Source organism: Nicotiana tomentosiformis, chromosome 11 (assembly GCF_000390325.3).
Source record: "Nicotiana tomentosiformis chromosome 11, ASM39032v3, whole genome shotgun sequence".
Lineage (NCBI taxonomy): Eukaryota > Viridiplantae > Streptophyta > Magnoliopsida > Solanales > Solanaceae > Nicotiana > Nicotiana tomentosiformis.
Window position 1 is genome coordinate 76877262 of NC_090822.1, and position 15164 is coordinate 76892425.

A 15164-nucleotide genomic window follows, 5' to 3' on the forward strand; every position below is an offset into this window, starting at 1 on the left:
TACTTGTGATAACTGCGTCTGAAGCAAACGCCTCTGGCTAGGTAGGAAAAGCATAGCATCGAGCCTGACCACCACTTGTCGGACCTCTCCCTCTAGGGCGACCTCGACCTGAACGACCTCTACCCCGATTTGGCTGAGCGGGTGGTGTTGTAATTGGTGCAGAAGTCGTAGCCTGACCTCTCTGATACATAGGACCTCCAGTAAAATAGGGTCAAAACCTCCTCACATGACCTAACTCCCTACACTTGTAGCAACATGGATGACTACGAGGTGTGAATCAGGCCTCGAGAACTAGTATAACCATTGGAAGAACCCATAACTGACGAACCCTGAACTAAAGGGGCACGGTATGAAATCTGAGTTAGGAGTGCACTGAAAGATGACTAAAGTGGATGGGTTTTGTATGAACCATGGCTAGCTAATGGACTACGAGAAACCTGATGAGTAATCTGTGTGGGCCTATAAGGATGACCTCTGTTGCGATGTGACTGACCTCCATATGAGGTACCACTAAAACAACCTGAACCATTGGGCATTTTGCCCTCCCAATCCTCACGCTCGAGCCTGCGAACCTGCTCCAAGCGCCTAGCAATCTCAACTATTTGGTCAAACCCGACACCCGTCTCGGCCTCTCGAGCCAAACTGTAACGTAGACCATAGTTGAGGTCATCAATGAACCTCTTGATCCTCTCCCTCTTAGTGGGAACCAACCATATGGCATGGCGTGCCAAATCTGCAAATCTTATCTCGTATTGGGTCATGGTTATACCCTCCTGGCATAGCTGCTCAAACTGCCTATGCCAACTTCTTTCTGCGCGTTTGTGGGACAAATTTATCTAAGAAGAGAGCTGAGAACTTATGCCACGTAAGTGGCGCTGCTCCATCTGGCCTGGCTAACTCAAAATCTCTCCACAATTTGTAGGCTACCCCTGTCAGCTGAAAGGTAGTGAAAGCAACTCTACCGTTATCCACAATACCTGCAGTGCGAAGAATCCGATGACAACGGTCCAAAAAATCCAAAGCATCCTCTGACTCTGCTCCACTGAACTCGAGTGGATCAAGCTTCCTAAACTTTTCTAACCTCCTATGTTCCGCATGAGACATAGATAGATCGGCCTTGGCCGGAGCAGCAATAACTGGTTGTACAGGTAATAATCCCGGTGTCTGATGGCCTTAAGCTAGCTGCTCTAGAGTACGGGCGGCGGGAGTCTGAGCTCCTCCCACATCCTGTGAGATAGTTGGTGCAACTGGCATCAAAACCATCTGAGCCAAGCCCGTATACACACTCAAAATCTGACCCAAAGCCTCCAAATACCATGCATTATAATAGGCACCGCCAGTTTCTGGGTTGGTCCTACCGGCTCAACAGTATCTGTTACCTACGCCTCCATTGGAGCAACTGGTGGCTCCACATATACTGCTACAACCAACCCAATGATCTGGTGTTAATGTGTACATGAGCACTACTGAATGTAAGAATACAAAACCAAATCCTCAATACAACTGTGTGGATAATAGAACAGCAATAAATGAAATAAATTAAAGAGAACTTCAAGGTCTGCAGACAATATACCATCTGCCTCATAGTCTCCCAAGTACTAGAACTAACACGGCTTTAGAAAACACCACGTCTGGAAGTACCTGGATCTGTACATAAAGTGCAGAGTGTAATATGAGTACAACCGATCCAATGTATTCAATAAGTAACAAACCTAACCTTGGGCTGAAAGTAGTGACGAGCTCAGAAGAACAGTCAGAGACTAATATCAAAACAACATAGGATATAATGATGATCGTAACAGTAAATAACTCAAAAAAACTATCATGCTCAGCTCGTTCATAATACAGGAATTTAGGCATGCTTCCAAATATAACAGTTAAAGTCCAAAACGGATAAGAACATTTCATTTAACAGCTAGTATGAGGAAAATACTTCTCTATGCCTACATGTCAAATATGCATGTCGAGTTAATGATTCCATGGTTATAATCTCAAGTACTCTCACTCTCAACTGACTTAAGGTGTCTGCCTCAAATGCCCCCTTCGTCACATACACACACCATCACTCGGCACTATATGGGTGTCTTGCATCAATGCCCCTCACTAAAGTACGTGTATATATATCACTATGCATGTGCTCACTGTTGGTATATCAGACTCTGGAGGGGCGGATCCTGTCCAAGAGCTAATCAAAAGTCAATAAGACCTGCTGTGACATGGATACCGATTCAAATAATAATAAATCCAATATCGCCTATTGCGGCGTGAAGCCCCATCCAAAATAAGAGTCTCAACATGGATTTACAGCCAACCTCAGTTATCAACCTCTCAAGGCTCACAATCTCATATCACTCAGCCCAAGCAGTATCACTTATGGAAAAACAACCACAACATGTGATGTAACAATGAATAATGTACAAAGACTGAGGTATAATATACAAATGAAGAACTATGACTGGGTGTATAATTACAGTTAAGACAGACATCTCGAAACAATAGAAATAGCCTCATTAGGTCTCATCCAAATAATTACATAGTCTAAACATGATTTCTAACATGAATCACAACACAGATAATCAACAAGTAGGAAACATACAGATATAATAAGGTATGATAGCAAACAAATATGGTAATAGTCTAAAATTTAACTCGGATCATGATTACTCCGGTGCACGCCCACACGCCCGTCACCTAGCATGTGCGTCACCCCAATACGATTCATACAACATGGTCCCGGGGGTTAAATACCCTCAAATCCAAGTTTAGATATGTTACTTACCTCAAAATGTGCAAATCAATATTCCAAAAAGCCTTTCCCACACGTATCGACCTTTGAATGACTTGAATCTAGTCACAAACAACTTAATATCATCAAAAAGTGCCATAGGAAACAACTTCAAATAATAATGTTTCGATCTTTATCAAAATCAAAAAGTCAACCCTGGGCTTGGGCCCGCACCCTGGAACCTCGTAAAACACAAAAATTTTGAACACCATTCAGTTACGAGTCCAACCATACCAAAATCATCCAATTCCGACCTCAAATCGGCCTTCAAATCCTCAATTTATGTTTTGGAAACGTTTTCACAAAAATCCCCAATTTCTCCAATTCAAATCACCAATTAAATGCTAAAAACAAAGATAGAATCTTGAACAATGGACAAATCTGAGTCAAATATATTTACCCTGATCTAATACGTAAATATTCTCTCTAAAATCGCCCAAATCCGATTTCCACAACTCAAAATATGATATAATAACTCAAACCCTCGAAATAGAGTACTATATAGTCTACCCAGGCATTAACTTTCGCGAACGCGGAAAAAGCATCGCGTTCGCGATGCACAAACTTCGTCAGGTGCCAAAACCTCTTTCGCAAACGCGACGACCTAGTCGTGAACATGATGACTAACGACCCCATGCCTACGTGAATGCGAAAGCTCCCACGCGAACGTGAAGGCTTAAGGCCTAGTTCCCCTAGTCGGCCTCCCTTCTATGCGAACGAGTCCTCCATCTCGCGTTCGCGAAGGCCACTACCCTCCAAAGCATCGCGAACGTGTTCCCGAACTTGCGAACACGAAGAGCACTTCGTCTTCCAACCAAGAAGCTTCAGTGAACGCGACCACTGTGTCGCGAACGCGAAGAAGCACCCACCGGACAGTAGATTAGTTGTCCAGACATGAAGAAAATGGTTTGAAACTCATCTGAAGCACACCTGATGCCCCTCCCCCCCCCTCCTTCCCCCTGAGACCTCATCCAAATATACCAATTAGTCCTTAAACACAATATGAATTTACTCGAAGCCTCAAATCACATCAAACAATACCAAAATCACGAATCACACATTAATTCAAGCCTAATAAAACTAATAAACTTCCAACTTTTTAAACTCATGTCGAACCATATCAAATCAATTCCAAATGACCTCAAATTTTTCATGCAAGTCCCAAATAACACAACGGACATATTTCAACTCCCGGAACTAAAATCCAAACTCGATATCAATAAAATCAATTCTCGGTCAAACCTCTCAACCTTCCAAACTTTGAACTTTTCAACTTTCACCAAAAAGCATCAAATCAACCCACGGACCTCCAAATCAACATCCGGACATACGCCTAAGTCCAAAATCATCATACAAAGCTATCGGAACCATAAAATTTCCATTCCGTAATTGTCTACGTAACAGTCAAACTCTGGTCAACTCTTTCAACTTAAGCTTCCAACCATGGGACTAAGTGTCCCAATTCACTCTGAAACCATCCCAAAACCAAATCCAACTATCCCGACAAGTAACATAACCGCAAATGAACATAGAAGAAGTAATAAACAGAGGAATATGGTTATAATACACAAAATGACCGGCCAAGTCGTTATAGGGAGGAGGGGGCACCTTGTGCACTTTTTGTCGGGGAATAAGGGTTTAATATGGATACTATAGTGTAAGGCGTACCGCTCTGGGCAGGCTAATGGCAGTTAGGACAGGGCAATATAATGCATAGGTACCATGCGCTATAGGTACTTCTGCTCTCTTTTTTTTCACGTTAGTTTTGTTCTTCAAGTCACTAAAATATGTTACTTTGCTTCCAGACTCCATCGTCTATGTCAAACCTACAGTTGAGTGGTATTAATGTTGAAGTAACTTGTCAATATATTAATTGATCAAATACTAAATGAATTGTTTCAACAGCTGATATCTTATGGTGTAAGAGGGGGTCAAAAATTACCGCAAAAAAGTATCATATTTCTAAAAAACTTTGAACTATTGTGTTAGCCCGGTATCACCGAAACACACAAGTTGCAACCCAAATATTAGAAGGAAAACCTGAAGCACCAGTCCACATTTAGCTGGAATGTAACACAAAAAGGAAGCCCACATTGTGCCAGTTGCCACCCCTTTAACTTAGCACTGTCTATAAATATGATTTCTCTCTCACCTTTAGAGTAGTAGGGTTTTTCTTCATCGTCAATTTTGCACCTTTCACATGAACTCTTCATTAGTGTTTTGTAGTTCACGCGAGGCTTTAAAAAAGAAAAACAACGGTTCTCTGCTGAAATATTAAAAGCATCGTCTCACCTGGATGTTATCTTAGTTGTTAGCATGCCTAGGTTAAGTAAAACATCCTTGTCCCAAAAGATATATTCTGATGTGAGATACTAGAATATATTTCTTGGTTGTTTTACCTAGTCCTGGCATGCCAAAAATTTAGATGACATCTAGGTTTAATGGTGATACTTGAAGTACTAGTCCATTTTTATGATCCCAGCCATTGCTAGGCTTTTGTGTTACAATCTTGCCTGTAATTCCATGTCTCCAACTGATTGGTGCATCACAACTTTTTCATTTCGATCAATGGTTAAGATTAATCTGATCAGATTTTAATTTAACAACAATTACAGAATAACCACATCTTTATAAGAGCCGTCTCTACAATCTTTAATTATTCCCTATGAAAAAGCAATAGCTTTCAATCATGAGTCATGACCATCCTGTAATGAATAATAACTTTTAGATTTCAGCCACCAACCAAAAGTTGAAGAGTTAAGCCAAGTCCTTGTTTCAACAAGGTGGTGATTATATTTTAGCTGAATATATTCACCGGGTTGATTTTATCGTTTCTGAAATGATATTATTGTTAGCGACATGATTTACACTTGAATAGCCAAGTGCAAAGGTATAATTCTCAGTTTAGTCTAACTCTCTGCTTCATAAGTACAGATATATCATACTTTTAATCTATAGCTCAGTCGATTAAAAAGTTTAAAAAAAACTGAAAATGACACTTTTCGTCCTGAAAAAAGCTTAGAGCCAAAAAAGTTAAAAAGTTGAAGTACATTGATATTCGGCTTAAAGTATGTATATTTATGTGCATATTGACTCACATTTTATTCATGGTTCATAAATTTCTGATGTGTAATGTAATGATTTATTCTAATTAGTGGTACTTTTATGAATAGGAATCATCCCGAGACAATTTGGGACAAAAGTGCGTGAATTGAAGCGAAAAGGGAAAGAAACGAGAAAAAGCCACAAAGTAGTGCCACAGGTAGCGTGGGGCGCTACCTGTGGAACAGTTTCCAGAAGTTCAAAATTCCCAGCCCCCCCGCGCTACCCTAGGCGCTGGGTGACGAGAACTTATCCTATTTCATCCGGAACTTGGTTATTTCGACCCAAGACGCCCCCAACTCATATAAAAGCAAGTCTAAACCTATTTTGGAGGGAGAGACACCACTTTGAGAGAGAAACACAAGTACGAAACACTCAGGAGCACGAAATTCATCAATTCTTCCATTCTTCTTCTAGTATTCATAGCTTTTATGTTTGAAAACAATATTTTGATGATTTTTATGAACATAGTGGCTAAGAACATCACTATTATGGGGTTATGGGTCGTTCTTGACTATTGTAAATGGACGATTAATTGTTTTGCTTGACTTTTATCATAGCAATTTGTTTATTCAATCTTGCACTTAATTGTTCTATTGCATAGCTAACAATAGAGTACTATCTACGAATTTATAGTTGAACTCGAAAGTGGGAACTATAGATTACATATAAGGTTGAATAAGGTAAGTTCTTGAATTTGGGCATTGGAGAATAGATTCGTGATTGGGATAGACATATTCTAGTTGCATTACTTGGTTATTTTTGTAGGAAATATACATGCATTCTTATCAAATTTGATTCTATAGACATATAGTCTTAGGTTGGCTTGAATAGGAGAGCGAAGCATCGAAAGAACTTCGCGAGCATAATAAACCCTGCTAATCAACAAATTAGATAAGTCAAGTCATTATATCTACCCGAAAAGCGCAATAGGAGAGACATTAATCCCATAACTCTGGAATATCTCCATCACATTGAATTCTTTTAAGTATTTGTTTGCTTTACTTGCGATCTTATTTTCTTGCTTGCTTATTAGTTCGTAGTAATTTAGTTACAAAAATCACAATTATCTTCTTAACACTCACTTGAGCATTAAATTTATAAATAACTTAGATTGAAAAATAGTCGATCATAAATCCTCGTGGGGACGATACTTTCTTATCACATTATTACATGTCGACCGTATATACTTGCATGTGCGTTTGGACCCAATAAGTTTTTGGCACCGTTGCCGGGTATTTAGAAATTAGTTATTTGTGTGAAACAAGATCTTATTTGTTTTTGTTCAAGGATTAATCTGTTTGACTGTTTCTGACTCTATAGGTGTTCACCTTGAATGCTAAGAAGAACCAACAGTTTGAACAACCTTCCTCCTCCTGATCTTGAACCCGAAAGACTTTTCCACATGTAAAGAAGGGAGGCAGAAGAAAGAGCAAGAATTACAGAGTTGGGTATTTTAGTCCAACCAAAGCCAATCGAGATGGCAGAAAATGAAGAAAGACCGGTGATTAAAGCAGCAAGGCCTAGTCTCATGAACATGACTCAGGCTATCGTGAAGCATGATATAACTGGGTACTTTGAGCTGAAGCAGTACATGGAACAAATGATTCAATCCACAAAGCTATTTGAGGGATTGTCAAATGAAGATCCCCAAAGGCATATACAGAATTTCTTGGAGATTACGGATACATACAACTATCCGAACGTCTCTAAGAACTATGTCAGACTTGCTTTATTTCTCTTTTCTCTAATGGGGGAAGCAAAGGAATGGTTAAGCAAGGAGCCTACAAACTCGATTCACACTTGGGATGATCTGGCACGAAAATTCCTAATCATGTTTTTTTCCACCAAGAAGACAAAGGCACTGAGGAGCCAGATTCTTGGGTTTCAACAACGAGATGGTGAGACTCTTCGTCAAGCTTAGGAAAGATATAAGAAATTACTCAGAGACTTCTCACATCGTTGTCAATCTGATGAGGTGTTGGGATATACTTTTATGGATGGACTAGACGAGACCTCAAAATTATATCTAGACTCAGCTTGTGGAGGAAGTTGCATGCAAAATCCATACAGTGAGATTCAGACTCTGCTCAACAATTTCATTGCAAATGATCATAACTGGCAAGGTGAGGGTGACTCAAGAAGGATGATAAAACAGAAAGCAGAAGGTACAATTGAACTGGATGAGATGTCAGCCATGCGAGCATAATTTTCTAAACTTACCAACCAAGTGGCTAAGATGGCAATGGGTCAAGGGCATCAAATGCTGCAGGTTCAGAGGATGGCCATATGTTATGAAATTTGTGGAGAAGGTCACACGAGTGACCAATCTCCGGTAAATCCAGAATCTATTTATTATGCGGGCTAGCAGAGTAGAGGTCCAATGAACCAAAATGTACAATATATGAATACTTATAATCCAAACTGGAGAAACGGCCCGCATCTCTCATAGGGTGGAAATCAGGCTAGTCAAAATCAATACAGACCCCAAAAAAACTACAATCAGCCCAAAAAACCACCACAACAGGTAGAAGAAAGCACTAATGATATGTTGAAGAAGCTATTGATTGACAACCAACAACTTCGAACAGATAATCAGCAATTGAGAACTGGATTTCAAAATATAGAGAGGCAGATTGCGCAGTTGGCTACACAACAAAATACCCGACCAATAGCGGCCCTTCCAAGTAATACAGATAATAATCCTCAGGTGAATGCTCTAACCTTGAGGAATGGTAGAGAACTAGAAGAAATACGAAAAAGAAATAAAGCAAAAGTCACTCATAAGGGCGAACTAGTTCCTCAAACTGTGGTGGAAACTGAGAAAGAAATTGAAGAAAGTGAAAAGACTCTAATTGAAAGGCCACCACCTCCCTTCCCACAAAGATTAAAGAAGAAAAGTGATGACAGGATGTTCAGCAAATTTCTTGATATGCTGAGGTAAATTCAATTGAATCTCCCATTGGGAGATGTGCTACATGAAATCCCAAAATATGCTAAGTACATCAAAGATATTATGGCTAACAAAAGGAGGTTGACAGAGTTTGAGACAGTGGCACTTATTGAGAAGTGCAGTGCTAGGGTATAAAGTAAGCTCCTGCCTAAGTTGGAGGATCCCAGTTGTTTTACAATCCCCTTGGCGATTGGAAAACACGAGGTTGGTAGAGCCTTGTGCGATCTGGGAGCAAGAATTAATTTGATGCCACTATCAGTGTTCAAGCAGCTGAATCTTGGAGCCCCCAGGCCTACTACTATAACTCTACAGCTAGCATATCGGTCATTAGCAGTGCCTGAAGAAATTATTAAGGATGTGCTGGTGCGAGTAGGGAAGTTCATCTTTCCTGTAGATTTTATTATTCTTGGCTATATGGTTGATGAAGAAGTTCCAATTATTTTGGGGCGACCATTCTTGGCCACTAGAGGGGAACTTATTGATGTGAGGGAGGGAAAGCTAAAGATGAGAGTGCATGATGAAGAAATCACATTTAATGTGTACAAGGCGCTTAACCTTCCTAAGCATTATGAGGATTTGTGCATGATCTTTGTGGTAGAATCAAAGTTGATAGAGCAAGGTTCTTATGTGGAGCCTACTGGCATGGAAAAGAAAATCGAGTTAGAAGAAATGGTGTTGCGAGCTGAATGTGTAAAGGTAAAAGAGAAAATGGTTAGAGAGGAAAGAGAAGAGCCTCCTAGAGCGCGCAAGAAGGCAAAACTCCATGGAAAGAAAAGGAAGCGAAAGCTCCCAGCCTGTGCAGAGTAGCAAAGTCGTGCCACGACTATAAATAAGGCGCTTGTTGGGAGGCAACACAATATGTATTTTTTTTTTTGTGTTGTGTTTTGTTTGTTTTTATTTTGCGGATTAGGGGAAGTCTGAGTACCCGAAGTTGAAGCTGAGGAGCATGTTGAGCTTAAGTGTGGGGTCGTACCGACCCTTGTTTTAATATTTTTCTATTTGATCATGCATCGAGGATTATGCATATCATAACTGTGGGGTGGGAGAACTACTTTCTAACTTGTAATTGTATAAAACTATTTTTTTATTTTATTAGTTTTATTTTAGAACCCATAGTTAGAAGTAGTCTAGTTTAGAGTAGTAGACTTTAAAAAAATGAATATAGAAAAACAAATCAAAAAAACCTCGGACTTTTCCCGACGATGGATCTGTTGGACAGTTTTTTTGAGGGATTAAACTCCGATTAAAAACACTAAAAAGATTTTCTTTTGTTGTTTTGGATATTTAGGTAGTATCCCTTGGTTTTTCTTTGGGTGTCGGTTCTTTTCCAAGGGTGTAGCTTGAATCAGGTATTTCTTTTTAGGAGTAGGATAGGAAAACAACTGAGTTGCTATGAGATACCTGTTGACATGTTTGGTGCGGGCACATTAGGCTATGGCATGCACTTTATCTTCCTGTATATTTGATTTGGATTGTGATGCCTAAAGTAAAATAAATAACCTACTCTGTGACACTTTTTTCTCAGTTGTTTGACTTGTATGTCACTTAGTGCACTATTGCTTAAAATTTCTCAACTATATGTGATTGCTTGACTTGAGAGTTAAACAGAACCGTCTTGATTAAGTCATGTGCAATATGTGTGTGAGGATTTGTGTTATTTTGTGGTATCTTGTATAGTCTAAAACTTACCCTATGTGTTAATCGAAACGAAATCATTAAGTTGTGTTAGTCTAGGAGATGACGTAGGCGTTTCTTGCTTGATCATAGATATGCTTGTCACTTACAAAGTAAAAGTTTCTCGTTGCTAGCTCCTTTGAGCCTATAGACCTTTTCTTTGGCACCCATACTACAAGCCGTATCCCTATTTTGCTCTTAATTTGAGCTTGTAGAACCTTTACCTCCGAAGAAACTTAGGCGCTAAAATAAGTAAGGTGAGAGATTTGGGAAGTAACTTTCGAGTGGAACCATGGAAGGGCCCATAAGGTGCACTAAAGTTGTGAAAAATACCACTAGCCGATAAACCTTTATGTATGGAGTGTGTGTAGAAAAAAAAAATTCAAGAAAAAAAAATAGACAAATAATATTGATAGTCAAAAAGAAAAAAAACATCTCCTAATCTTACTAATTCTTGCTAGTGGGGATGTAGAAGTACTTAATTGAAGAACGGGCTATGTTTTGTATGTTTGGTGGCGAGTGAATTGATTCAGAAGAATACATTTTTGATTCTTGAGTGTAATGTATTAAAGTACTTAGGAGGGTTAGTCATTATTCCTAAATTTATCATACTCGTCCCTTAGCTTACATTACAATCCATACAGTCTTACCTAGACTTGGCGAGCTTAGATTAGCAGAGATGTACACTACGGAAAAGCTTATGGTACGACCATAGGATGCACATAAAATTCTTGTAAGAATGAGCGACTTTTGTTCAATTATGTGATGTCCTTAATTTATGTTCAAAATCATATTTGAATGTGTGGACTATTTCTATATTTACTCTCTTGTTTGTTAGTGAGGGCACATGATCTCATGACGGATTGATAATGTTGTAAACTACTCTTGTTGGGTGAGTGTGCGAGTTGAGGGTGCTTAGTGGTAACGAGTCGGCTCTTGAGGTAGGGTGGTAGTGGATAGGTTGTTTGAATTGGTTGAATTGCATTGTATATACTTGGGCATGTTTAAAACGGCAAGAATGTGAATTTCATATGTTCATGCTTGATTACCGGTATCGATTATAGTTAAAGGTAGAGTGTATGATTGAAAAATTAAATTGCTCCTCCCTAGTTGAGATGTACAATACTGGGGTATAGTTTATAGTTTCATTGCTCAAGGGCGAGCAAGAGTTTAAGTGTGGGGTGTTGATATTCGGCTTAAAGTATATATATTTAAGTTCATATTGTCTCACATTTTACTCATGTTTCGTAGATTTCGGATGTGTAATATAATGATTTGTGCTAATAAGTGATATTTTTATATGTAGGAATCATTTCGAGGCAATTTAGAACGAATGTACGTGAATTGAAGCGAAAAGAGGAAGAAACGAGAAAAAGCCACAAAGTAGCGCCACAGGTAGCGTGGGGCATTACTTGTGGCGCAATTTCCAGAAGTGCAAAATTCCCAGTGCTAGGACTAGTGCCCCATGCTACCCTGGGCGCTGGGTGACGAGAACTTGTCCTATTTTGTCTGGGACTTGGTTATTTCGACCAAGACGCCCCTACTCGTATAAAGCAAGTCTAAACCTATTTTGGAGGGAGATATGCCACTGTGAGAGAGAAACATAAGTACGAAATACTCGGGAGCACGAAATTCATCAATTCTTCCATTCTTCTTCTAGTATTCATAACTTTTATGTTTGAAAATAATATTTTGATAATGTTCATGAACATGAGTGGCTAAGAACCTCATTATTCTGGGGTTATGGGTCGTTTTTTACTATTGTAAATTGACGGTTGATTGTTTTGCTTGAATTTATCATAGTAATTTGCTTATTCAATATTGCACTTAGTTATTCTATTGCGTAGCTAACAATAGAGTACTATCTACGAATTTATAATAGAACTCGAAAGTGGGAACTATAGATTACATATAAGGTTGAATAGAGTAAGTTCTTGAATCCGTGCATCGGAGAATAGATTCGTGATTAGGATAGACATATTCTAGTTGCATTACTTGGTTATTTTTGTAGGAAATATATATACGTTCTTGTCAAGTTTGATTCTATAGACATATAGTCTTAGGTTGGCTTGAATAGGCGAGCGAAGCATCGAAAGAACTTCGCGAGCATAATAAACTCTACTAATCAACAAATTAGATAAGTCAAGTGATTACATCAACTCGAAAAGCGCAATAGGAGAGACATCAATTCCATAACCTAGAATATCCACATCTCATTGAATTCTTCCTAAGTGTTTGTTTGCTCTACTTGTGATCTTATTTTCTTTCTTGTTTATTAGTTAGTAGTAATTTAGTTACAAAAATCACAATCATCTTCTTAAGACTCACTTGAGCATTAAATTTATAAATAGCTTAGATTGCAAAATAGTTTATCATAAATTCTCGTGGGAACGATACTTTCTTATCACTTTATTATCAGGTCGACCGCGTATACTTGCGTGTGCATTTGGACCCAACATACATAGTCATTGTAAAAGAGTTAAAAGACAATCCACATGAAACTCAAGATAAAAAGAGGGGAAATCATGGAATAACCTTTCATTTTGAACCTGTAAAAGTCATCTCCAAATATTAGCAACTTCTTTGAGTCCTTCCGTCCACTTTTAAATATTTTTAATCTATGCTTGATTATTATAAAAGCTAGAAATTTGAACAAGGGATTCATAAAAATGTAAAAATGAAACACCCAAACTTTGAACCTAAGTCAAGAGAATTCTACAATTTTTATAAATGCATATATAAATATAAAATATTTGTTTTTTATTTGTTCTGTACAGTGTAATTTCTAGGGAAGAGAATTCAATTAAAACCTCTTCTCTAAAGGTTGATGTGGCATGATTATGATTACAGTTCTCATTTGCTTTATGAGATATCAGATTGCTCAATATTGAAGAAAACAGAATCTATGCATCTCAAGTAACTACAGTTTTACAGTATTGATGTTTAGAAGCTACAGAGCACTACTTCAAGGTTGAGAAGGTAGCTAAATAAATTCATCATCTTTTTTTTCCCTTTTTTTTTTTTTATAATTTAGAAAAACCAATTTCATCTTAGCCTTTACCAATAAGATAAGATGCAATTAGAAACACTAGATATTCAGAATGTAATGATAATAAAGTCTTGAAAGTTGAAGCACATTGCAAAATAATGTTATTATCCTATTTAATATACATAGTTATTGCTAGATACATCCTACTTATATGTACTCGAACTAAAAACAATACAATAAATTGGTAGCGCAGAGTGTTTGAATTTACATGCTTGGAAGTTGGAACTGCATGACCTCCTGCTTCACAAGCACTAGAATATTTTGAAAATAGTATCTCAACTTTCCAAGCTAGCGTTTGGATATAGATTTGGTTGAAACTTAAAAAAGGAGTTTTTGAAGTTGTATTGAAAAATAATACTTTGAAAATTGAAGTTGTGTTTGGATATGCATTTTATTTGAAGAAAAAGTTAGAAGTTTTGTGAGTGGAAGAAAAAAATTCTCTGTCCGAAACCAGTATTTGGGAACTTGAGAAAAATTTCAATATTTTTTTCAAAAACTGATCATATTTCATGAACAAACAATGTTTTCAATTTGTTTTTTGAAAAAAAGTAACAAAATCTTTGACCAAACGGGAAGTCATCTTGTTATGTAGTTCAAGGGACAAAACCTGAACATGATCAAAATAGGGACAAAATGTAAGTAGTAACCTCAAGAAGAGTCATTTGTGAAAATTCGCCAAAATATTACCAATCCCATAAATTAGGATTGCCCAATAGCGCAGTATCGACAAAACACAGAAATTGCAGCCCAAAACCTCACAAGCAAAAAGTGAAATACCAGCCCATATCAGCTGGAAATGCAACCCTAAAGGAAGCCCACATTAGGCCAGATCTGGACCTTTAACCTAGCACCCTCTATAAAACCTCGTTTCCTTTTCCCCCCTCCAGCATAGTTATCTGCTTTTTTGTTTTCAAGAAAGGCTAGAGGTGTTGGCTGTCAGAATGGTCAAACCTGGATGTAATCTCAATTGTTAGCATGTCTAAATTGGGCAAAACATCTCCGCCCAGAAAATATATTCTGATATGAGATTCAGAATATATTTGTTGGGTGTTTTGCCTAGTCCGACATACCATCAATTGAGATGATATTTAGTTTTGACGATTCTATGATGAGTTGTTATTGAATTGTGCATCACATGGTCCATTGCAAGATCTTTGTGTTGCAGTCTTGCCTGTGATTAATTCCTTATCTCAAGTGACTAATGCATCACAAGATTTTCTTTTTTGATCAATGGTTAAGATTAATCTGTTGATCAGTTTCTGATTTAACAACAATTACACAGTAAGAATCGTTAGTTGTTTACTAATATGAATAAGCTGATGCTTCCTTTTTACAGGAAAATCTTGCTTCTTATTTCAAGTTGAGGCGGTGTTTATGTTCTAGCTGATTTCATTCACCTAGTTGGTTTAATCTTTTGTCAAATGATATTCAGAGGTGACACTTAACTTATTGCAAGTAACATAATGTTTATTGTTAATAACCAATAAATAGTAAGACAATTATAGATCCATACATAAGTGCCAATAAGCTTTTGTCAGTATATTCCAACTATCTTCGTCATGACCAATATCAGACTTTCTACCCAAATAAGTGCGTGAGAT

At 38.0% G+C, this 15164-nt stretch overlaps 1 protein-coding gene across 1 annotated transcript; it reads right to left on the reverse strand.

Moving 5' to 3' along the window:
• Positions 1-383: 383 nt before the first annotated feature.
• LOC138901707 (uncharacterized) lies at positions 384-761 on the reverse strand. Its single transcript, XM_070189489.1, has one exon. The coding sequence runs from the start codon at positions 759-761 to the stop codon at positions 384-386; it is 378 nt and encodes a 125-aa protein (XP_070045590.1).
• Positions 762-15164: the final 14403 nt, after the last annotated feature.

Coding starts and splice junctions, on each gene's coding strand:
- LOC138901707 (XM_070189489.1), bottom strand. CDS start 761: ATGACCCAATACGAGATAAGATTTGCAGATTTGGCACGCCATGCCATA.